Source organism: Anolis sagrei, chromosome 2 (assembly GCF_037176765.1).
Source record: "Anolis sagrei isolate rAnoSag1 chromosome 2, rAnoSag1.mat, whole genome shotgun sequence".
Taxonomy (NCBI): Eukaryota; Metazoa; Chordata; class Lepidosauria; order Squamata; family Dactyloidae; genus Anolis; species Anolis sagrei.
The window spans coordinates 198,088,121-198,112,651 of NC_090022.1; the positions used below are offsets into that span (position 1 = coordinate 198,088,121).

A 24,531-nucleotide genomic window follows, 5' to 3' on the forward strand; every position below is an offset into this window, starting at 1 on the left:
TCCACTGTCAGCCCCAGCTTCTGCCAACCTAGTAGTATGAAAACATGCAAATGTGAGTAGATCAATAGGTAGCACTCCGGCAGGAAGGTAATGGCGCTCCATGCAGTCATGCCGGCCCCATGACCCTGGAGGTGTCTACGGACAACGCTGGCTCTTTGGCTTAGAAATGAGAGATGAGCACCACACCCCAAAGTCGGACACAACTGGGAAAGCCTTTACCTATGCATACCAGTGGGCGTTTTATGCCAAATTTAGAAAGTAAGCAGCAGCAGCTGGGGAAGAAGTACTGATAGCAGCTGTGTAAAACAATCACAAAAAGGCAGCCTGTGTTCACCCAACATGGATGCTTGTAACAGGCCTAGGTTGGAAGAGTTGAGTGTTGTTAGGAAGATGCCTTGTAAAATACTCCAACATGCAATACGCAATGTGACTGATCCTTGCATGTACTGGTTAGCACACCAAGACCTGGCAAGCTGCTCTTTCTTATTAGCAAAATAGTTCATCTGTGGACACGTATGTTGTGCCCACATATAATACCAGACCCCAGAGATATCCTCCTGTATCATTTCCAGAAGAGGCAAGACAATACACACATCGGGCTGAGCCTGTCTCCTAAAGTGCTCTCTTTCTGCTTCCAAGGGCCCTTCCACACAGCCATATAACCCACAGCATCAAGGCAGAAAATCCCACAATATCTGCTTTGAACTGGGTTATCTGAGCCCACACTGCCATATATCCCAGTTCAAAGCAGAAAATGTGGGATTTTATTCAGCTGTGTGGAAGGGGCCCATGTGTCTGTGCTGGTTGATGGTGGAGGAGGAAGAAGATGCAGTTTCAGGACCAAACATGGGAGGGCTGCCATCAGAACCAGAGGCTTTCCGTCCGCCTTCTGCCTTCCTTTTGTTCTGGACGATGCTTATAGCCCACACCTCAGTTTGGTTGCCTTGCTCAGACACAAGCACCTCCTTTTTGTTCAAGTCCAGAGGCCCTCTTCCACTCCAGATATCTTTGAGCTATTGGAAGTAATCTGCCCCAAGGAATAATCATCATCATCATCTATCCTGACTCTGTCAAAATTTGATATAATGTGATCTCACATAAAGTAAACAGAAGAAGAAGAACTTTATTTTTCTACCCCGCCTCCATTTCCCCGAAGGGACTCAGGGCGGCTTACATGGGGCCAAGTCCAGGGAACATAACAATTAAAAGCAGAGCAATAACAAAATGCAATTTAAAAGCATAAAGCAAACATAATAATAGACAAGCATCAAGCAACAAAAGAACTAAGGGTGTGTTTCTCCCTTTCGCCCTCCATTGTGCCTTCAAATTCTGCAGCACTGCCAGTCACAGCTGACCTCCAGTTAGAGTGCTCAAGGGCCAGGGCTTCCCAGTTCTCGGTGTCTATGCCACAGTTTTTGAGGTTGGCTTTAAGCCCATCTTTAAATCTCTTTTCCTGTCCATCAACATTCCTATTTCTATTCTTGAGTTTGGATTTGATTATGTACTACATAACGGTTCTGGCCCAAGTTACCTATCCGATCGCATCTCCGCCTACGAACCCACTAGGACTTTGAGATCTTCCAGGGAGGCCCTGCTCTCGATCCCGCCTGCAACACAGGCATGGCTGGCGAGGACGAGAGACAGGGCCTTCTCGGTGGTGGCCCCTTGGCTGTGGAACACCCTTCCCACAGACATTAGATCAGCTCCCTCATTGATGGTATTTCAGAGAAAAGTGAAAACCTGGTTATTTGAACAGGCGTTTGAATAGGCAGTGCAATGAATTTTAGGAAATGGAACTACGGATGACGAGTTTGGATCATGATTCTAGTTATGAGACGCCAATGAATAAATGTTTATTGTTGTTTAATTGCTTAGTCTGCTATTGGGTTTATTTGTTTTTAAATACCTTGTTATGCTGCATTGAATTTTTGCTATTATTGTTGTTAACTGCTGTGAATCACCTAAGGGCTGAGAATAGCGGTATACAAGTGAAGTAAATAAATAAATAAATAAATAAATGGTAGAAAGGGTATGGATTAGATGGCCCTTGCAGTTTCTTCCAAGGACCCTTCCACACAGCCCTTTATCCCATAATATCTAGGCAGAAAATCCCACAATAAATGCTTTAAATTTGGTTATCTGAGTCCACACTCAGATAATATGGGATAATGAAAGGATCCATGTGAGGGGGAAACTCCCAGGGCCCTTCCACACAGTCCTATAACCCAGAATATCAAGGCAGAATAACCCACAATATCTGCTTTAAACCAGGTTATCTGAGTGTACACTGCCATATATTCCAGTTCAAAGCAGAAAATGTGGGATTTTGTTTAGTTGTGTGGAAAGGGCCAAAATAAGGACCGCATAATGAAACAGGCGAAAGCGAGGAGGAGCTGAGGAACCTTCTAATCAAGGTGAAAGAAGAAAGCGCAAAAGCTGGGTTGCAGCTAAACATCAAAAAAACCAAGATTATAGCAACAAGAATGATTGACAACTGGGAAATAGAGGGAGAAAACGTGGAGGCCGTGACAGACTTTGTATTTCTAGGCGCAAAGATTACTGCAGATGCAGATTGTGGCCAGGAAATCAGGAGACGCTTACTTCTTGGGAGGAGAGCAATGTCCAGTCTCGATAAAATCGTAAAGAGTAGAGACATGAGACTGGCAACAAAGATCCGCCTAGTCAAAGCCATGGTATTCCCTGTAGTCACCTACGGATGTGAGAGCTGGACCTTAGGGAAGGCTGAGCGAAGGAAGATCGATGCTTTTGAGCTGTGGTGCTGGGGGAAAGTGCTGAGAGTGCCTTGGACTGCGAGAAGATCCAACCAGTCCATCCTCCAGGAAATAAAGCCCGACTGCTCACTGGAGGGAAGGATACTAGAGACAAAGTTGAAGTACTTTGGCCACATCATGAGGAGACAGGAAAGCCTAAAGAAGACAATGATGCTGGGGAAAGTGGAAGGCAAAAGGAAGAGGGGCCGACCAAGGGCAAGATGGATGGATGGCATCCTTGAAGTGACTGGCTTTTTTTTTTTTTTTTAATATTTTTTATTGGTTTTTGCATACTATACAGGGGTGAGGAAAAAATAGGGGAAGGTAGGAATTAGGGTAGGTGGGTTTGGGATTGGGGGATGGAAAGGGGGGAGGGGAAAGGTTCCATCACCAACACCGTTTTCTTCTGTACTCTGACTTCCCAGGGTTTTTCAAGAGTCTTATTCTTCTGGTTGCTAGTCCTTCAGACTCTGATTTGTTTCTGCTGACAAAGCGGTAGACATTTCGTTGTTCTCTTCTAGAACTTTGTAAGATCGATCATGATGGGAATTTCTTTTGTTTTTAAATAGTCCGTAAAATCTGTCCAGTCAGTTTTTTTCTTAACTCCGTTTATTCTTTCAGCTAGATTATCCATTTGTATTATATCGAAAGCTTTAATAATCCATTCTTCTAATGTTGGTGTTTCCTTCTGTTTCCACTTTTTTGCAATGACCAGTCTGGCTGCTGTACTCAGTAAAAATAAGACTTTGTCCTGATTTCGATTTAATTTGGTCTCCTTGAGTATTCCTAATAAGTAAGTCTCGGGGGCTTTTCTGAAAGTTAATTTTAGTATTTTTTGGGATGCCCTATGGATCTTATTCCAAAATCTTTTGATATTTGTACAAGCCCACCATTGGTGGAAAAAAGTGCCCGTTCTTTTTTCGCACTTCCAGCATTTATCCGAAATTGTATTATTTTTTTTAAATCTAGCTAATTTCTCTGGCGTATAGTGCCATCGATAGAACATTTTGAACCAATTTTCTTTGATGTCACTGGCTGCCGAATATCTAATTTTTGTTGTCCAAATTTCTTCCCATTGGTCTGACGTGATAGTATATCCAAAATCTCTAGCCCATTTTATTTGGCATTCTTTAACCTGTTCTTCTTCCGTATTCCAAGTTTGTAATTGTTTGTATAGTATTTTTATTAATTTTTTCTCTTTCTCCATAATTATGTCCCACAATCCCTTGTTTTGTTCAAATCCTAATTTTTCGTCCTTTTTGTATCCCTCCCGAATTTGGTAATAGGTCAACCATGTGGCTTTGGGATTTATTTTTTGGAGTTCATCATAAGACTTTAAGATTAAATTTCCTTCTTCGTTTTTCTTTAGGAGTTGTTTGTAAGTGGGCCAATTTTCAATCCCTAATTCTTTTTTCTGTTTTGCTTCCAATGTTGAAATCCAGAGTGGGGTGTATCTAAACAGTCTATTTTTATGTTTTTCCCACGTTTTAATGAGGGCTGCTCTTATTATGTGATTTGCAAAATTTTTTTCTATTTTCCGCCGATCATACCACAGGTAGCTGTGCCACCCGGCTCTTAAATCATGTCCCTCTAGTGTTAGTATATGGTTATTCTCTAATTTTGTCCAGTCTTTGATTGCAACCAAGTTGCACGCCTCGTAGTATGTCCTAAAGTCTGGCAGTCCCATCCCACCTCTCTTTTTATCATCCGTCATTATTTTTAGACTGATTCTCGGCCTTTTCCCTTTCCATATGAATTTGATTACGTCCGAATTCCATTTTTTGAAAAGGTGGTTATTTCTAATCACTGGAATAGTTTGGAACAAGAATAATAATTGTGGTAGCACAATCATTTTAATTAATGCAATTCTCCCCATGAGGGAGTGATTTTGGTTCTTCCATTTCGCCAGATCCTTCTGGATTTTTTTCCAGAGTACTTCATAATTATTTTTAATTAGTGCAATATTACTTTTGGTTACGTGTATTCCTAAGTATTTTATTTTGGATACCGTCTGGATTTCTGTTACTTTATGTAGCGTGTCTTTTGCTTTCTCATTCATATTTTTGGTTAATAATTTAGTTTTTTGTTTGTTTAACTTGAATCCCGCAAGATTACCAAAATCTTCAATTTTTTTTAGCCAATCTTTGATATTGTTTATTGGGCTTTCAACAAAGCACACTACATCGTCTGCGTAGGTTTTTAATTTATATTCTTTTTTTTGAATTCTCGGCCCTCTTAAATTTTTATCGTTATTTATGTTTTTGACCAGAATTTCCATGACTAGAATGAAAAGTAAGGGGGACAATGGGCATCCTTGCCTTGTACCTTGTGAGATTGGTATTGATTTTTCGGTCTCCTGTCCATTAATTACCAGGGTGGCCTCTTGTTTTCCGTAAATTGCATTTATTACATTTCTAAAACAAAATCCCATATCCAATTCTTTAGCTAGCAATTTTATGAAACACCAATTTACCTTATCGAATGCTTTTTCGGCATCTACAAAGAGTAGAGCCAGAGCCTTTTCTGTATGTTTTTCGTAATATTCAATTATGTTGATTAGAGTTCTAGTATTGTCTTTTATTTGTCGGTTAGGTAAAAATCCTGATTGTTCTTTTGATGTCCATTCTTTTAGAAAATTTTTTAATCTTTCTGCCATAATTGTGGCGAATAGTTTATAATCATTATTTAGGAGCGAAATTGGGCGATAATTTTTAATTTGGGTTGTTTCGGTGTTTTCTTTATGTAATAGAACTGGCTTGACCTTGAAGCCAGTGACTGGCTTGACCTTGAAGGAGCTGGGGGTGGTGACGGCCGACAGGGAGCTCTGGCGTGGACTGGTCCATGAGGTCACGGAGAGTCGGAGACGACTGAACGAATGAACAACAACATAATGAAACAGGAAATTACAGACCTCAAAACATCTGAGGATATTTGCCATAGATGCAGGCGAAACGTCAGGAGAGAATGCTTCTAAAACAGCCCGGAAAACCTACAACCCAGGAAATTGCACTCTCAAACCGGGAACAGAACATTTCCCAAATAGAGATCTCTTTCCCTCCTCCAGAGTGCAAAGGGGCGGGGCCTATGTGACGTCAGCAGGGGCGAATGGGCGTGGCTTCGCTGAGGCGTTCTTATAAGAGCGACCGCCGCGCCGTGCGACCTTGCCATCTTCTCCTCCTCCGTCGTTGCCGCCTCCCTTCTTCCTCTCACTCTCCACCCGCACCATGGCGCCAAGGAAGTTCTTCGTGGGCGGGAACTGGAAGATGAACGGCGACAAGAAGAGCCTCGGGGAGCTCATCAAGACCCTCAACGGGGGCAAGGTCGCCGGGGACGTCGGTAAAGCGGGGCCGGGGAGCCGGGGGGGGGGAAGGAAGGGAGGGGGAGCGTTGCTGGGGAGCGGTTCAAGCCACGCCCCCTTGCGGCCAAGCCACGCCCCCTCTCCGCCGCGTGCCCTGCTGCACGTAGCCCCGCGCGCGGAGGCTCCCCATCCACTGCTGCGCCCTTTGCAAAGGCATTGGAAGCCGGTGGTTTACTTTGGCCTATATTTTCTACATGCATTTGACTAGGGGAGTAGACACCTTTTCCCTTTCATGAGCAGTTTTTCCCCTTGAATGCATTTAAAAGAAGTTTATAGTATAATAATATAATAATAATATAATGTAATCTATATAAATAAAAATGCAATGTTCGTTTGTGGGATTAACAGAACTCAAAAACCAGTGGGCGAATTGAGACCAAATTTGGACAGTATGCACCTAACAACCCAATGTATAGCCTTCACTCAAAAAATTTTGATTTTGGCATTTGGAAGTTGTAGTTGCTGGGATTTATCGTTCACCAACAATCAAAGAACATTCTGAACCCCACCAACGAAGGAATTGAACCCAACTTGGCACACAGTTCTCCCATGACCAACAGGAAATAATGGAAGGGTTTGGTGGGCAGTGTCCTTTGGTTTTGGAGTTGTAGTTCACCTACACCCAGAGATCACGTTGGACTCAAACAATGATGGATGTGGACCAAACTACAAGATTACTCAATATGCCCAGATGTGAACACTGGTGGAGTTTGGGGAAAATAGAATCTTGACATTTGGGAGTTGTAGTTGCTGGGATTTATAGTTCACCTACAATCACAGACCATTCTGAACCCTACCAATGATAGAATTGGGCCAAACCTCCCACACAGAATCCCCATGTGGGCCACAGCAACGCATGGCAGGGGATGGCTAGTACAATATAATATTATAATGTAATACAATATAATACGATATAATTATATATTTTGTGTTACATGTGATATTACTAATATAACAATATGGGAGATGGTGGTGGGGTATAAATACAGTTTATTATTATAGTACAATGTAGTAATATATAATACTGATATTGTACTATGCTAATAATATAATATATTGCATATTTATGTATGTGTGTGGGTGTGTGTGTATATATATATCTTCTAATCTGCTCTGAGTCCCCTTCGAGGTGAGAAGGGCGGCATATAAATAAGTGGGTTAAAAATACTCTTTTTCAGCACATGAATATGTTCTTTATATTACATGTAATATGACTAATAATATTACAATTTATTTATTTATCGTGTCAGGGGCAACCAGACAATTGTATTACATTTCTAACAGAACAAAACAAACATACATACAAAACACAAAATTTGCAAGCTTGGTAGTTGATTAAATGTCCTTTGACCAGTATCTGGCCACTTGGAGTGCCTCTTGTGTTGCTGCAAGAAAGTCCTCCATTGTGCATGTGGCAAGGCTCAGGTTGCATTGCAGCAGGTGGTCAGTGATTTGCTCTTCTCCACACTCGCATGTCGTGGATTTCACTTTGTAGCCCCATTTCTTAAGGTTGGCTCTGCATCTTGTGGTGCCAGAGCGCAGTCTGTTCAGCGCCTTCCAAGTCGCCCAGTCTTCTGTGTGCCCAGGGGGGAGTCTCTCATTTGGTATCAGCCATTGGTTGAGGTTCTGGATTTGAGCCTGCCACTTTTGGACTCTTGCTTGCTGAGGTGTTCCAGCGAGTGTCTCTGTAGATCTTAGAAAACTATGTCTTGATTGAAGTCATTGACGTGCTGGCTGATATCCAAACAGGGATATCAGCTTTTGATGAGCTGGAGATGTCACTGCCTTAGTCCTTTCACTATTGGCTGCTACTTCCCGGCAGATGTCAGGTGGTGCAATACTGGCTAAACAGTGTAATTTCTCCAATGGTGTAGGGCGCAGACACCCCATGGTAATGGGGCATGTCTCATTAAGATTGTAATTATATTACAATATAATGGTATAGTGCAATATCTTAATATATAATACTGATATTGTACTATTCTAATAATATAATATAATATATTGTATGTATATGTGTGTGTGTGTGTGTGTGTGTATATATATATATATATATATATATATATATATATATATATATATATCTTGTAAGCCGCTCTGAGTCCCCTTCAGGGTGAGAAGGGCGGCATATAAATGTCATAAATAAATAAAAGAAGTGAGTTAAAAATATTCTTTTTCAGCACATGAATATGTTCTTCATTTTACCTTAATCCCCACATTAATCTTGCCCATTGGAATCAATACTTTTTTAGTTAAGTTGTGTTTCATGAACCATTAGTGTCCTGTTGGGTCTACTCTTTTGAATGTTGGATCTATCCCAGGCATGAGCAAACCTCAGCCCTCCAGGTGTTTTGAACTGTTAGGAATTGTGGGAGTTGGAGTCCAAAATACCTGGAGGGCCCAGGTTTGCCCATCCCTGATCTAGCCTGATCTAGCCTTTACTACAGCCTTTACTTTTTTGTGGTATGCAGTGATTCTCACACTCTGCTCCTATGGGTGTTTTGGACTTCAGCTCCCAGAACCCAACTATTAGGAATTGTGGGAGCTGAAGTCCAAAATATCTGGGGCAGCACAGTTTAAGAAACACTTCTACTGCAGTGATAGGGCTTATGCAGTGCTCCAGATATTATTATGCCACTGTGGAGTCCCATCATCCCTAGCTTTTAATTCTGGATATGGCTTTTTAACTGCCTAGAGTTTTATTGTTGTGGAAAGTGTTTTATTGGTTTTTATTATGATTTGTTTTCTGATAGAATGCTTATATGGTTTATTTATTTATTATTTTTGAGGCATCAAATGACTGTCTTCACGTTGTAAGCTGCCCTGAGGTCCCATGGGGGGGTGGGATGGGATATAAATAAAGTTCGATTGATAGCTCGCATTGCCAACAGAGAGGAATGCTAGCAATGTAGAAACGATTCTCAAAAATTCCACCCAAAAATCTGAGTCATAAGAATCTTACATGGGTCATCTAGTCCAACCCTTGCCATGCAATAAAAGCACAATCAAAGTATCCCTGACAGATGGCCATCCAGCCTCTGTTTAAAAGTTTCCAAGGAAGGAGCTTCCGCCACACTCTGAGGCAGAGAATTCCTCTTTTGAACAGCTCTTACAGTCAGGAAGTTCTTCCTAATGTTTAGGTGGAATCTCCTTTCCTGTAGTTTGAAGCCATTGCTCCAAGTTCTAGCTTCCAAAGCAGCAGAATATAAGCCTGCTTCCTCTCCTTATGACATTCTTTCAAATATTTATACATGGCTATCGTGTCTTCTCACAACCTTCTCTTCTACAGGCTAAACATACCCAGTTCTTTGAGACACTCCTCAAGGGCATGGTCATTGTGTCCGCAATTACTCAACATAAGTCTCATAAAAGCGGGGAGTCATACACCAATCCTCTACTGCTGCAGCCTTTAAGGCCTTTGGGCAAGAAAATGATAGCTAAAGCTCCATGGCGCTTCCTTTAGGTTCTCTTGGGACAAACTTAGTTCTTGTCTTTCTCCGAGTAAGAAGAGAATGGTCCCTTTTCCTTCTTCTTTTAATAAGAATACCATGCCTTAACTTAGCAAAAATAAAAAAGGAATCACCCGCTTCTCTGAATAGAGGGGCCAAAGGCCTTTTTGAAAGAGCAGGAAAATGGCAGTGCTGGCACCCTCTCCACAGAATGGCTCCCAACTTGTCCACAGGTGACAGCAAAAGCCATAATGATGGCTCCCCAAACCTGACCTCAGCTTACATACGTATATATGTTATGTGTTGAGATGCTTGAAATTTCTGTGACGTTGCTGGCTAATGGACTGGATCAGGCCCAGTGTCTAACTGCAATAACTATGGACAGAGCAGGGTAAGAAGAACTGGGAAGGCGGATAGAGAACCTGCCACGGAGGCTTCTGTTCTTATATGAAAGCAGTTCTCCAGGAGGCTCTTATTTAGCTGACCTTCCTAACCCTGTCCAGGGCCCCTTCCACATAGCTGAATAAAATCCAACATATTCTGCTTTGAGCTGGAATATATGGCTGTGTGGACTCAATAACCTAGTTCAAAGCACATATTGTGAATTATCTGCCTTGATATTCTGGGTTATATGGCTGTGTGGAAGGGCCCCAAGAGACTTTTCTATTTTCGTCAGAAAGATTGAAATGTCAAGCAACATATCCAGGTCATCTCCCTCTTCCTTCTCATTGCATTCTGGTGGATGACAGGCTGTTGGTAATGGCCGCACTGTCCACACAATGGCAACCTCTGTGTTTGGGGACACTTCTTTTTGCCGACCTCAGGGGCAGGCAGAGATGCTGCAGTTTGTGGATTGCCAGGCAAAGTGATCTGACAATAACCCACAGTATTCTGTCATATATTTTGTTAGCAAGAGCACTTCTAAAAAAGGGGAAGTTGCTTATGCCCAACCGTTTTCTTTGTGTGTAAATGGTCTCTTGCTCTCTTCCCCAAGAAGGGGTCCTGTCTCCTAAGTTCTCCGGTGACACAACTCTGCCAGGGTCAATATTAGTGGGGAAGGAGGAAAGGTCTGCCAGAGCCTGAGGTTCACTTGGCAGACAGTGTTGCTGTTACTTCAGAAAGGGCAAGGTGGGCTCAAACCGGGCTGTCCTGAAGAAATGTCAAAGGGTCTGGAGGAAAGGGGATCCTAAATATAGGTGGCAATGGAGCTGCCTAAAAATACTGTACTTAAGAGTTGGAAACTGTATCCTTCCAGCCTGCTAAAGGTCAGGAGACAGACACAAGCGGAGGGAGGGGGGCATTGATTTTATGGGCCCAGCTATTCTCCTTATCTGTCTTTTATGCTTCTTGGTTGAAGAAGAGGAGGGAGTAGGCTTCAGCAATTGCATTACCTGTTTTCTGAAAATCATACTTTCACTGGAATGAATGAAACTGCAGGATCACAAGGAGATGCTGACTGCTCTTTTCCTCATTATTTGCCAAACAAGATGTAACGTATTGATGTAACTCGTTCAGAATAATGCTGTGGGCTGCCCCACTTCAGAAAAAGCTTTAGCATTGAAAAAAAATTCTAAGGGTGGCCTTGACAGATATCTGCAGTCTGACCCCATTGGCACAGCTTTCAAGTTGATGCTCCTCATGCCAATTATCACGTAGGCCCTTTCCAAACAGCTGAAAAAAATCCCACATTTCTGCTTTGAACTGGAATATATAGCAGTGTGGACTCAGATCACCCAGATCAAAGCAGATATTGTGGGATTTCTGCCTTGATATTCTGGGTTATATTACTGTGTGGAAGCACCCATAGTTTCTCTCTGTTATGGTTGCCTAAAGTGTCCACATAGAAAGCTGTAAACCATGAATTCCTCTAGCCCAGTACAGGCCGTATTGCTAACCATATTGCATTCCAGCATATTTGCAGGATCTTCCCCAAATGAGGCACAGGCAGATGTTGCTTTAGGACTCGAATGGCAATCAAGGCCCTGTCAAGCAGCAGTGAACTTCCTATGTCTATCCAGAATGCTACTTGTACTATTTCTGGTTAGTGGGGAAACAAGGATCTTTGTAGCTACCCTCTAGTTGTGAGCAATAGGATACTTACCTTTCTTTAGCTGCCCACAGAATTATTGGGAACTGTTTGGATGACTAAATACAGGGTAAGAACCGAGAGCAGATCTTGAATGAACCTGAATTGGTTAATAGGTTGGAGGTTTGGATGGAGTGGTTGTTCTGCTCATTTCTTAAAGAGGCCCTGTCTAATACACACATGAAGTTCTCAGAATGGGTTTTGAGTTGAAAAATGAATTCTTCCCCTATTTTGCAGCATAAAATTTTATCCATCAACCGGCTCTGCCACACTATCTGCTTCTCATTAAGGGCTGAGTCATGGTGGAAAGTTGCTACTGTCAACCCTCTGAAGGCCTGTAGCAGGGAAATACAAGGATGAATAGCTCCATATTTACAGTCTGAACTTAAATACCTTTTCCACTAAGGGCCCTTCCAGACAGGCCTTATATCCCAGGTTTTCTAGTTTAAACTGGATTATATGAGTCAGTACTGCCAGATAATCTGGAATAAACAGAAAACCTGGGATCAGATCCCGGAATATAGGGCCTGTCTGGAAGGGCCCTAAATCAAGACGGGATAATATGCAGACCTCCAAATAGGTATTGAATTACAACTGCCAGAATTTCTCATTGTTGCTCATGCTGGTTAGGGATTATAGAAAGTGCAGTTCATCAATATCTAGAAGGCCACACCTTGTTCTCTCCCTGCACCCCAGCTCATAACTTTGTGTGTCACATTTTACAAGATGATTTCGATTCGGATGTTCCGGGTGCCCAGATGTGGTCAGCCAGTTCAGTAGATGTAATCACACCTGCATCTTTCGAAAAACATTTAAGCTTTATCCGTGAAATACAACAAACAAAAATCCATGCTGGCACCAGCAGGAAATTACTATCTGCATCCTCAGGTAAGTAAAGCAGAATACCCCCTTCAAGCACATGAGTGGACCATGCTGGCTTTTATCCAGTCTGGGGGTAACAATAACTAGCAGGAGTTCCAGTCTGTTTCATGACCAACATTATTCTAAGCAGCAAACAAGTCCATGCATGGTGAGGGTGGCCACACCTATGAATCTAGCGGTTGGTGCAAGCTAGAACTGGCAGGAAAAAAAATCTGGTAGACATTTGAATCAGTGACATAGGAAGCAAATGCTTTGTGGCATGTAAAATCAGTTTCTCTTTATCTAGCTCAGGGCGGGCAGCCACAGTAGGTGCAGAGTCCAATTTTCTGGCCTTAGGACTATTCAGAGGTCACACAGACTATGTGAAATTCCCAAGACCACAGGCAGAGAGAGTGACAAGATCAGAAATGGTTGTATCCCCATTCCTACAGTGTTTCATCAATTCTTAGAAACACTTTTTCTCCATATAAATATAAAGTTATAGCGAGGAGGGAGCAGGCTTGTTTTCTGTTGCCCTGGAGACTGGGATGTGGAACAATGGCTTCAAACTACAGGAAAGGAAATTCCATCTGAACATTAGGAAGAATTTCCTAACTGTGAGAGCTGTTCAGCAGTGGAACTCTCTGCCCTGGAGTGTGGTGGAGGCTCCATCTTTGGAGGCTTTTAAACAGAGATGGATGGCCATCTTTCAAGGGTCCTTTGAATACGATTTTCCTGCTTCTTGACTGGAAATGGATGGCCCACCAGGTGTCTTCCAACTCTATGATTCTAAAAATAGAATTTCATCTCATATCTAATTGCTTTGTGTGTGCGCACATACACACACTCTGTTGGTGGTACTGAAATCTATGCATTTTACATTCGACATCCTGGAATAGAATAAATGTAGTATTTTCAAAAGACTGGTATTTTATTAAAAAATAATAATCCTGGTGGGGTGGACTGTAACCTATTAAAAAGGTAAAGGCTATTTTATAGTCAATGGAATTCATAGCTCCTGGCTGCTTTTTCCTCCTCCGTCTTTCATTTTAAGCAAGCTCTCCATTTCCATCCACAAAAACAATTTATCTGTCTTACCTATTAAGAGTAATATGGCTACAGAGCATTCTTCTAGGAAGTTTTCCAATATTTAATTTTATACCCTTCTCAAAAAAGATGTTACGCAAAAAGTAGACCTTCCTGGATAAACATAATACATATGTGCACCATCGAGGAAAACAGGCTCAATTTCCATTTTTTGGACCCGTGCTATTTCAAATGCTGTGCCTACACAGCCACAGTCTCAGCTTGCATAGTTCTTCAAACAGCAGAGGGAGGGATGAGGTCCCTTTCCAATGCAAACAGCAGCCCATCAGTCTGTCTGAATTAGGCCAGCATGAGTGAGGCCTACTGCAAGGTCAGTGGCTTAGGACAAGGGGTGGAGTTGTGAAGGGAGATTAAGATGACACCAAAGGTAGACTAGAGGAATGGGTAAAGCAGGTTTAAGATTTTAGTGAATCCAATCCTTCCCGTGAGTAAATAGATTATAATCCACAGATGCTCATGCTAAAAAAAATGCTAGTAATCGTTCTGGTCTTTTTTTCTTAGGATTAATTGGGAGAGCTGTGACCTCTTAGTGAGTATGAGAGGCCTGGCCGCTGGGGGAAGCAGCCCTTTATGGGCCAAATGGCCATTGTGTTTTCAGGCATAACCCTTTCTGTCTCTTGCTTTCCAACAACCACTCATCCAGTTTTGAGATCTCAAAAGCTCAGCCAGGGACAGGCAAAGACACTCGATCCTCTGGGACACACGCAATCACAGCTAGGCAGGGTGGCTACTTCAGGGTCATCTCAGGCCCTGAGGCAGTGCCATTAAGGATTTCCCACTAAGTACCAATCACAGTTGTCCACAGCTTGTCATTCAAACACATGTACACAGATGAAGTTAATATATTTTCCTTTTTGGAAATTAAGACAGTCTATTTCTTCCAGTCTCTGATTCTTCTGGGGTTTTTTTTGTCACAACCATCTTTCAGCTTCTGAGGACACTTCAGTGACTAGACAAATAACGGGTGTTGAGGGGGAGAAAGTGGAGCATCCAAATTAGGAAAGGAAAGGTATGGAGAACGCTTCTAATGCAGTGTAAAGTCAAGGAGAAAGTAGTATTGAAATACTATAAGATGGCATGAGCTTATCAGATAGGTAGGATTTAAGTTTGACATCTTTAACTAGAGAAGTCATACCACCTATTGGTTGGGCAGGCTTTGTAAGTACGTTTCCTCAAATTGGACTGGAGTGAATATGAACATACACAAATCGTATTTGTATAGATCTGACTATTCTGACTGAAACCGCTTTGATGGGAAATGTCATCTTTTGTTCAAAAGATGGAAAAGCAGTGGAGCATCAGGAAAAATTATATCAATATTTCAGAACATTTTAGAACCGTTTTTTGGGAGGATTTTTTATCAGTACCCAAAATATGTTCACAATGGGCCATTTAATCCCTTTCATAACCTAGTGAAATACAATTAGCTGACATTAGCGACTTTTAACTCAGAGGTGGACAGCCTGAATGAACCTTAACCTAATTTCAAAATTGCTGTACAAACAATTAGTTTAGCAAGAACAATCTGCCAACAGTATTGGCAGCCTGCTAAGCAAGGGAGTAAGAGAGGAGTCATGGGCTGAGAATAAAAGGGATGGTGCTGCTCACCACTGTCATTGGCTGTGGCCTCCAATAAATTGCCAACAGAGAATGTGGGCTTCACAGAGGGGGAAAAACTTGTTCCCCATACTTGCCTGAATATTTCTACAAAGTACCATTGTGCCAGGTGGATTGGTACTTTTCAGTATCATGCCGTATGGATGTAAGGGATGAGATTTTCTTTGCCTACCTTGAGCATGATGGTTACGCAAGAAATACGGCCACAAGCCTCATGTGCAACAAATGAGAAGAGAATTGAGGTTGGGGCGGGAAACATCTGCATCTGACTCACCGATCCACTGAGTCTGCCTCATCCCAGCTTTGCTTTTCTCTTTTGCCCCACAGAGGTGGTTTGCGGCGCTCCCACCATCTACCTTGACTTTGCCCGCCAGAAGCTTGATGCCAAGTTTGGTGTGGCTGCACAGAACTGTTACAAAGTGTCCAAGGGGGCTTTCACAGGAGAAATCAGGTGAGTCTGCCAGGACTTTAGGGCCAAGTTGACTGTCTGGTGATGGTTTGAGACAGCACATTAACTTTGGTGACCTTTTCCTCTGCATTTCCCCCCCAGTCCTGCCATGATAAAGGATATTGGAGCTACCTGGGTGATCTTGGGACACTCTGAGAGAAGACATGTCTTTGGCGAGTCAGATGAGGTAGGTGGATTGTGTTGATCTAGCTGGAAATCCCACATGAGCAGAGGGTAGGACCTGATGGCACGTAGGCCATCTAACTCCATTATTGTATGATTTGCTGCTAAAGAGTTTCCCTTTCTCACTACTGGCTGTGGAAGACAGATTTTTTTGCAGGCATAAGTGCTGAATCTGCATAGTAGTTATAGCTCTCTTTCTAACCTGTTCCCAGCTTATTGGGCAGAAGGTGGCCCACGCCTTGGCTGAGGGTCTTGGTGTCATTGCCTGCATTGGGGAGAAACTGGATGAGCGAGAGGCTGGCATCACAGAGAAGGTGGTGTTTGAACAGACCAAGGCTATTGCTGGTAAGAGGGCACTGGGTTATTTTCTGGCAGATGCCACAGGTTGTTTTCTTAATTTCATCCTAAAGGGAAGGCTGTTATTTACCGTTCTGCTGCACTTTGCCATTCCTGGGTATGTTTTAAAAAATCTTGCAGAGCAAAGAGAAATACATAAGAGAACTCATAATTTCTAAAAGAACTTCACCATGTGTCAACTTTAGCCAAGTAAATGATACTGGTGCTTACACAATTCAGTCATTGCATTTGGAAATATTGGACTAATTATGTAGTTACAGACAAATTGTCATATGAACTCATATTCAGGAACCATAAACATTTGGGTCAGCTATTTTAAGTGAAGCAGATTCTTCTGCATACATTGATCTCCAATAATTATAATAATAATAATAATATTTTTTAAAAACTTTTTATATTCTGTTCTATCTCCTCAAAGGGACTCAAGGTGGATTCCAAACATAAAAGACAAACATTCAATTCCTGAATACAACAATAATACATCCATACCCACAAAAATTAACAAAAACAACTCCAGGATTAGCAAAATCATATATTTTTCAAAAATGGATAAATGTTCTTCCATTGTTTGGATTTACAATGTAAGTCTTGACAAAGACCTAAATAAACACCACACTAAAGACCTGAAAGGCTCATCGATTCTCAGTATTGTCCTGCACATCCTCCTAAATGACCACTTAAATGTGCCTACCTTTCTCTGTAACTGGCATTGAGCCTGTACTCCTAAATAATAATCACTCCTCCCTCTCTTCCTAGATAATGTGAAGGATTGGAGCAAAGTAGTTCTTGCCTATGAGCCAGTTTGGGCCATTGGAACTGGCAAAACTGCAACACCCCAACAGGTAGGGAGATGTATAGGAAAGCAATGTTTCTAAATCTCACTTCCCTTTTGTGAGGCAAATGCTGGAGGTGGGGAGAAATACTTCAGAAGTGCACCATTTGCATTATAGTGGACCTAGTATCCTTAACCGGTTGCACTAACATAATTCTTGGAATTCTTACAGGCCCAGGAAGTTCATGAGAAGTTGCGAGGCTGGCTGAAGAGCCATGTATCTGATGCTGTTTCGCAATCAACCCGAATAATCTATGGAGGTAAATGGACTCTCTTCTCTCCAATTCAAAAAGCAAATGTGTCAAGAAAGATTCACCTCTGTCTGTTGGGTGCACATCCAGGCACTAGTATTTTAGCAATGCTCAGGTGGGGCCTGATTATGGAACCTGGCCAGATAAATAGCCCCCTCCTCTCGAGGTATGGAAAATGTGAAAAGAAGGGGAGAGCTATTTTTGAAAGACCTTTTAATTACAAAATAGTTGCAGATCAATTGAGTCAGCTTTATATTTTGAGGCCTATATTCACATTTTCTAGGTCAGCTTAATTACAGTGATTCCATGGGCCTAATCCATCTTGGGGGGCCCTGGTCATGCAGTGGGTTAAACCACTGAGCTACTGAACTTGCTGACTTAAAGATCGGCAGTTTGAATCCAAGGAACAGGTTGAGCTCCTGCTGTTAGGCCCAGCTTCTGTCAACCTAGCAGTTCAAAACCATGCAAATATGAATAGATCAATAGGTATTGCTTCTGTGGGAAGGTAACGGTGCTCCATGCAGTTAGGCTGGTCACATGGCCTTGGAGGTGTCTATGGGCAACACCGGCTCTTCGACTTAGAAATGGAGATGAGCACCACACCTCCAGAGTCGGACACAACTAGACTTAAAGTCAAGGGAAACCTTTATCTTTAATCCATCTTGAATTAATAATTGGTAAAGATGCAATCCTATACATTTACCATCTGGAGACACTTCTTTCGATTATATTTGTCTAGCATTGCACTGTAAACCTCATAGTTTCCGAAAGGTCATTGACTTCAAGGACATTGGTGTGTTCTTGTAGAATCTGATCTTGTAACAGAAGAACTTGTTTTTTCTTGTATTTACTTGCTGTGTTTTTCTTCGTCTCATTTTGTGATTGCATTTTATCTTTTGCAGGCTCAGTCACTGGTGCCACTGCCAAAGAACTGGCTTCTCAACCTGATTTGGATGGCTTTCTTGTTGGTGGAGCCTCTCTCAAGCCTGAATTTATAGATATAATCAATGCAAAACACTGAAATCTACCATACAGTCAAAAGCTGGGGAGTGCCATCATGGTGTGGAGATAGATACTGTAAAAATAAATGCCCAGCCTCTACATTCAAGAGCAGTGGCCTCAACCTCCAACCTGTTTCCGTACACTTGCTGTTCTTTGTCCAATTCCGCTGCTGAACACAATGATTGCAAAGACATGCATTGGTTAGTCTAGAGCCTTGGTCTAGTCAGAGCTTTTTCCACTTCCTTCTATTTGTGAGTGGGATTTCTTGCTCTTATCCCCATAAGTTGTTTTCTAACCAGTGTCTGTGTTGTTGTTGTAGGCCCACCTGCCCCTTTGAAGAAGGGATATTGATTCTTGTTTTCAGCCAGTTTAAAGCCAGTGCTCAGTGACCTGTGTTGTTTGTACACTGTATGTCTGTTTCATGTTCCATAAGCCAACAATGAACAGAAATAAACAAAGGGAAATCAATGTGTAAGAGAATTATTGCTGCAACATGGGAGAAAAACAACCACAATACTTTCATAAAAGCCTAGAAATATCCATAGGAAAATTGCAGAAATTAGATACTTCTACCATCTCCCTCCCCGGAAAGAAAATGCTGGTCTCGAGCTACCTCTAATGCAGTGAGATTTGCCTGCAAGGATTGTAGGTTGTGCTAAAATGGGGGCATATATGCAGCATACTAAAGAGAAACTTGTATCAACTTTCCCTCCCTCATTTCCTGGACTTTGCCTTGACTCTCATGATTTCCGGAGATTTTTACTTGATCCTGCTGCCCCTAGGACAAAACCATTTAATCACCACTCTTTGGGGAATGGAGTCATGAGTCACTAACAGATAAAATCCATCCATAATCTTCACATCTCCTCCTTCATCTTACATTAAGAAATAAGAAAGCAGGTGTCCCCTAAATTTGACAGGGAAGATAGGTGATACTTTGGCAGAATAACCAGTAATGAGAAATGTTGGAACTTAGCATTCAAAAATATTTGTAAAATCACTAGGTTGCTACCCTTGCTGTAGCCTCATGCTTGAAATGCTTTAAACCATCCAGCACAGTAAGGCCAGTGCTATTTTAAGGAGATGCTGGGCACCCTTACATCCAAAATGCCAGAAGTAATGTCAGAAGTAATTTAACCTGTTGGCCCTGTGGTGGCGAGATCTTTAAATGTAAGCATCCCAACATACTTATTGCAGATGTACATGCTCATGAATGTTCAAACCCAAGCTATATTGCATTGGCTGGAGTTTTAAAAAAATCCTACTAGGGGAAGTAATCAGATGGGTCTTTTGCAAGACAGTCCCTTTGCTGACATGGAAAATAAGTTAGAAAACAGATAATGCTTCAACCTGGAAATACAAACATGTGCAATGTGGGACAATTAAAGGAGAATGGGACAGCTTAAAATTCAAGTGACACAATAGTAAGGTAAAGGTTTTCCTTTGATATTAAGTTTAGTCGAGTCGAACTCTGGGGGGGAGGGGGTGCTCATCTCCATTTCTAAGCCGTAGATACCTCCACATGTCTGGCATGGCTGCATGGAGCACCGTTATTTTCCCACTGAAGCGGTGCTTATTGATCTACTCACATTTGCATGTTTTCAAACTGCTAGGTTGGCAGAAGCTGGGGGTAGTGACAGGAGCTCACCCCACTCTGTGGATTCAAACCTCCAACCTTTTGGTCAGCAAGTTCTGCAGCTCAGCAGTTTAACCTGCTGCGCCACCACAACCCCTGACAATGATATTCTGTTGCATCAGCCCAAATACCTATAATCCACCACTCTGCCTGGCACACTGAATAACCAGAAGCCCACAAGATTGTGACAACAACCATGATTGAGGAGTGCTGTCCTATGTCCATTGCATCCAGTAGAGTGATAGGTCTGATTGTGTCTTCAGAATATATTGGTATTGACATCAGCCTTAATTGAACAACACCAGGTCACATGGCTTTAAAAAAAGTATACTATCCTGGAGAGAAATCAGTAGCTCCATTGAAATTCTGCCTATGTCTCTATTATTCATTGCTTCTAGTACAATATGTGTGATTCTAGACACCTAGCAGCACTATTCTAATCATTTAATTATTTCTTTATTACAGTCAACAAACCATAAGGCAATGCAATGGTTATATACATCTTACATATAGAAAAAGTGTGCACAACTATATTGGGAAATATAAGCCATTTTGGGGTGATACAAAAGGATATAATTTAAAGCATGGAAATACATTGTAAAATGGCTTACTAAAATACGTTTAAAATTGAGTACAAACAGATACAATTAAAACCAAACCATTATATGAATTCAATGTAAATTAAAGCCACACAGCCAAATTACTGGTAAACAAGAATTTGATATCCATCCTTCTCCTGGAACTGTGATCCCCATGTAACACCTAGCAAGTTTGGTCCATCTGGGAATCCTTAAATTTTGACAATCCCAAGCTTTATTACAGACCCAGGCACCTCGACGATCGAAGATACTCAAGTGCATACAGATTAATAAACTGGTTAAAACACAAGAAGATGTGCTAGACAAAGTACATACAAATTAATGAAAAGGCTACGCAAAAAATAAATTCAGTCTCCCTCAACAAATATTGTGTGATAAAACATGAGGAAAAACTGGGGGAGAACAGATAAATTTCAAATGAAATAAAATGTCTTCCTCCACCCGCCCAGCAGGATTACATAATAGAAGCCTTGTCTAGAAGCTCAGTTAGCTTTATGAAGCAAGGACTATTTGTGGTGTGGCCTTACTCAGTCTGGGTGAATCAAAGCTTCCTGCCGCTGCTGTGTAGTAGCTTCCTGCCTTACTCCGTGCCTCCAAGGAAAGAATTCTTCTGTGATTAGTTGCATTATTGGTTTCCCCTGTAATGTTACATGGATTTTGAAGAAGCACAAATAGAGGGCGAAAGGGAGAAATGTGGCAAGAGGATGGCACATCTAGCAAACCCTTGTTGAGGAGGGTGACTAAAATGATAAAGGGTCTGGAGACCATGAATCCCTATCAGGAGCATCTAAAGAGCGGTGTATGTTTAACCTGCAGAAGAGAAGATTGAGAGGAGACATGATTGCCATGTTTAAATATTTGAAAGGATGTCATAAAGAAGAGGGAGCAGGCTTGTTTTCTGATCCCCTGGAGACTAGGACTTAATTGAGCCATGGGTTGAAATTACAGGAAAGAAGCTTGTACCTGAGCATTAGGAAGAACTTCCTGACTGTAAGAACTGTTAAACAGTGGAACTCACGGCCTCTAAGTGTGGCAGAGGCTCCTTTGGAGGCTTTTAAACAGAGGCTGGATTGTCATCTTTTGGGGGTGCTTTGGTTGTGCTTTTCCTGCATGGCAGGGAGTTGGACTGGATGGCCCACGTGGTCTCTTCCAACTCTATAATGTTATTGTCACCTTCAATCTGAAAATCTATGCCTTTAACATGAAAGACCAAGCATGAAAGACATTGACAGATCCATTGCCAAGACTCTATCCTTGGAAGACAGTCATATTCATATAATCACTGAATCATAGATTCATAGATTTGGAAGAGATCTTGTGGGACATCCAGGCCAACACACACATACACACACCATGAGCAATTAGATATGATCTGAAATTCTATTTTAGAAACATAGATTTGGAAGAGATCTCATGGGCCATTTAGTCCAAGCCCCTGCCAAGCAGAAAGAAAATCACATTCAAAGCACCCCCGACAGATGGCCAGCCAGCCTCTGTTTAGAAGCTTCCAACAACGAAGTCTCCACCACATTCCAGGGCAGAGAATTCCACTGCTGAACAGCTCTCACGATTAGGAAGTTCTTGCTAATGTTCAGGTGGAATCTCCTTTCCTTTAGTTTGAAGTCATTGTTCCATGTCCTAGTCTCCAGGGCAGCATAAAACAGCTACAAGGGATCACCTATGACACTCAAGTAGGCAAATCAACCTTGGAATTTGCAAAGTCTGAGCCTCCTGGGGCTCCTGATCCACACCTTGGATTTTGTATTGATCTATAAAAAGAGCACAATACCGACTGACTAAGCAAGTAGCCTGGAGTCCATATTGTCTGCAAAAAAGGAGAGTTGTCAGAGCCTATATTGAAGCTCCCTCGTGTGGACATTTAAGGTTTTGAAAAATCTTATTGTCTTACTGATGCTCTTTGGATGTCTTCTAAAAAGAGAGACAGACTTCACAACCAACAGACCTCACAACCTCTGAGGATGCCTGCCATAGATGTGGGTGAAACGTCAGGAGAAAATGCTTCTGGAACATGGCCATACAGCCTGGAAAACTCACAGCAACCCAGAAAGAGAACTGTTATTCACATTGAATGCAAACATAGTCATTCAGGAAAGGTATAACCATAAGGCAGTGAAGGACTAAGCAGGGAGGCAAGTGGCCTCCTTAAACATTATGCAATATGTTCCCTTTTTTCTTTCTCCCCTTTCTCCCTTTTCTGCCTATTCTTGGACTGCAACTCCCAGCAGTCCTCCTGATTGATTGATCGATCTACCTACCTACCTATCTCTATGTAATCTATCTATTTTATCTACCTGGAGGATTGCTGAGAAATCCTCCAGATAGATAAATTGGAACTATACACTGTATTGTCGTTTAGCTTTTTTTGGTTTTTAAGTCCTTTCCGCTGTTTTTTGAGGGAGGTTGATGAGTGATGGTCACTCACTGGTCTGTTAAGGGTGTCAAAATTTTGTGTCAATTTGTCCAGTGGTTTTTCAATTATGTTAATCCTACAAACTAACATTACATTTTATTTATATGGATAATTAATATTATTATATTGCATTATTATTAGTAGTATACTGTATTACATTATAATATTATTATCAATATTATATGTATATACAATATATTATATTATTTGCATAGCACAGTACTGGAGCCCCCAGTGGCGCAGTGGGTTAAACGAGTGCCGGCAGGACTGAAGACCGACAGGTCACAGGTTCGAATCCTAGGAGAGCACGGATGAGCTCCCTCTATCAGCTCCAGCTCCTCATGCGGGGACATGAGAGAAGCCTCCCACAAGGATGATAAAACACCAAAACATCGGGGCATTCCCTGGGCAACATCCTTGCAGACGGCTAATTCTCTCACACCAGAAGTGACTTGCAGTTTTTCAAGTCGCTCCTGACACAACAAAAAAGCACAATATTAGCATTATATTATGTGTTCTGCATACAAGGTGAATAGGGAGGGTGAGAGTATACAACCCTGCCATACCCTTTTCCCAGTCTGTTGTTCCGTGGCTTGTTCTAACTGTTGTTAGTTGGCCGTTACGCAGATTCCTCAGGAGGCAATCAAGGTGACTGGGTATCCCCATACTGCCATGAACTTGCAACAAATTACTGTAATCCACACAGTCAGAGGCTTTGGAATAGTCAATAGTGCTGGTTATTGGCCATAATAATTTATTTAGTACATTTCTATACCGTCCCTCTCAGCCTTCCGGCGACTCAAGGCGGTTTACAAGGCAAGAATTCAGTGCCACCAAGGACACAATTACAATATACAATATAAAAAACATCAGCAACAATAAAATCAAACATTATAATGAAACATACTTCAATCGATAATCATTAAAATAATGTCCAGTTCCGCCATATAGTTATTCCATTATTATATCCGTTACTCCGTATTTTCAAATGGCGGCTCAAATAGCCATGTCTTAAGATTCTTCCGGAATGAAAGGAGCGAGGAAGCCGATCTAATCTCCCTAAGAGGGGTGTTCCATAGCCGAGGGACCACCACTGACGTATAAATGTACATATAAATATATAAATATAAATATAAATATATTTAATATTATATTTAATATATATTATTTATATAAAATATACATATAAATATAAGTATATAAATATGTATATGTGCATACATAATGGCATTCCCTGCAGTCATGCTGGCCACATGATTTTGGAGGTGTCTACGGACAACGCCGGCTCTTTGGCTTAGAAATGGAGATGAGCACCAACCCCCAGAGTCAGACATGACTGGACTTAAATGTCAGGGGGAAAACTTTACGTATGGTAGTGTAGATAGAGCCTTTGCCTCGAAGATCAAAGTTTGGGCAACCCTGAACTCTCAATGAGCACGACTTCCGGGGCCTACAAATCAAACCCCTCCTTCCCACCAACTTCCGGCCCCGCCCTCGCCCAAACAGGGGCTTCACGAGGCTGCTGTATGCAAATCAAGCCTCT

General features: G+C 41.9%; 1 protein-coding gene across 1 annotated transcript; it reads left to right on the forward strand.

Moving 5' to 3' along the window:
• The first annotated feature begins 5,909 nt into the window (after positions 1–5,909).
• Positions 5,910–18,790, forward strand: TPI1 (triosephosphate isomerase 1). Its single transcript, XM_060762606.2, has 7 exons — positions 5,910–6,107; positions 15,577–15,700; positions 15,800–15,884; positions 16,093–16,225; positions 16,994–17,079; positions 17,242–17,329; positions 18,223–18,790. Exons 1-7 carry the CDS (start codon positions 5,996–5,998, stop codon positions 18,339–18,341), a joined length of 747 nt encoding a protein of 248 aa, XP_060618589.1. The 5' UTR covers positions 5,910–5,995; the 3' UTR covers positions 18,342–18,790.
• Positions 18,791–24,531: the final 5,741 nt, after the last annotated feature.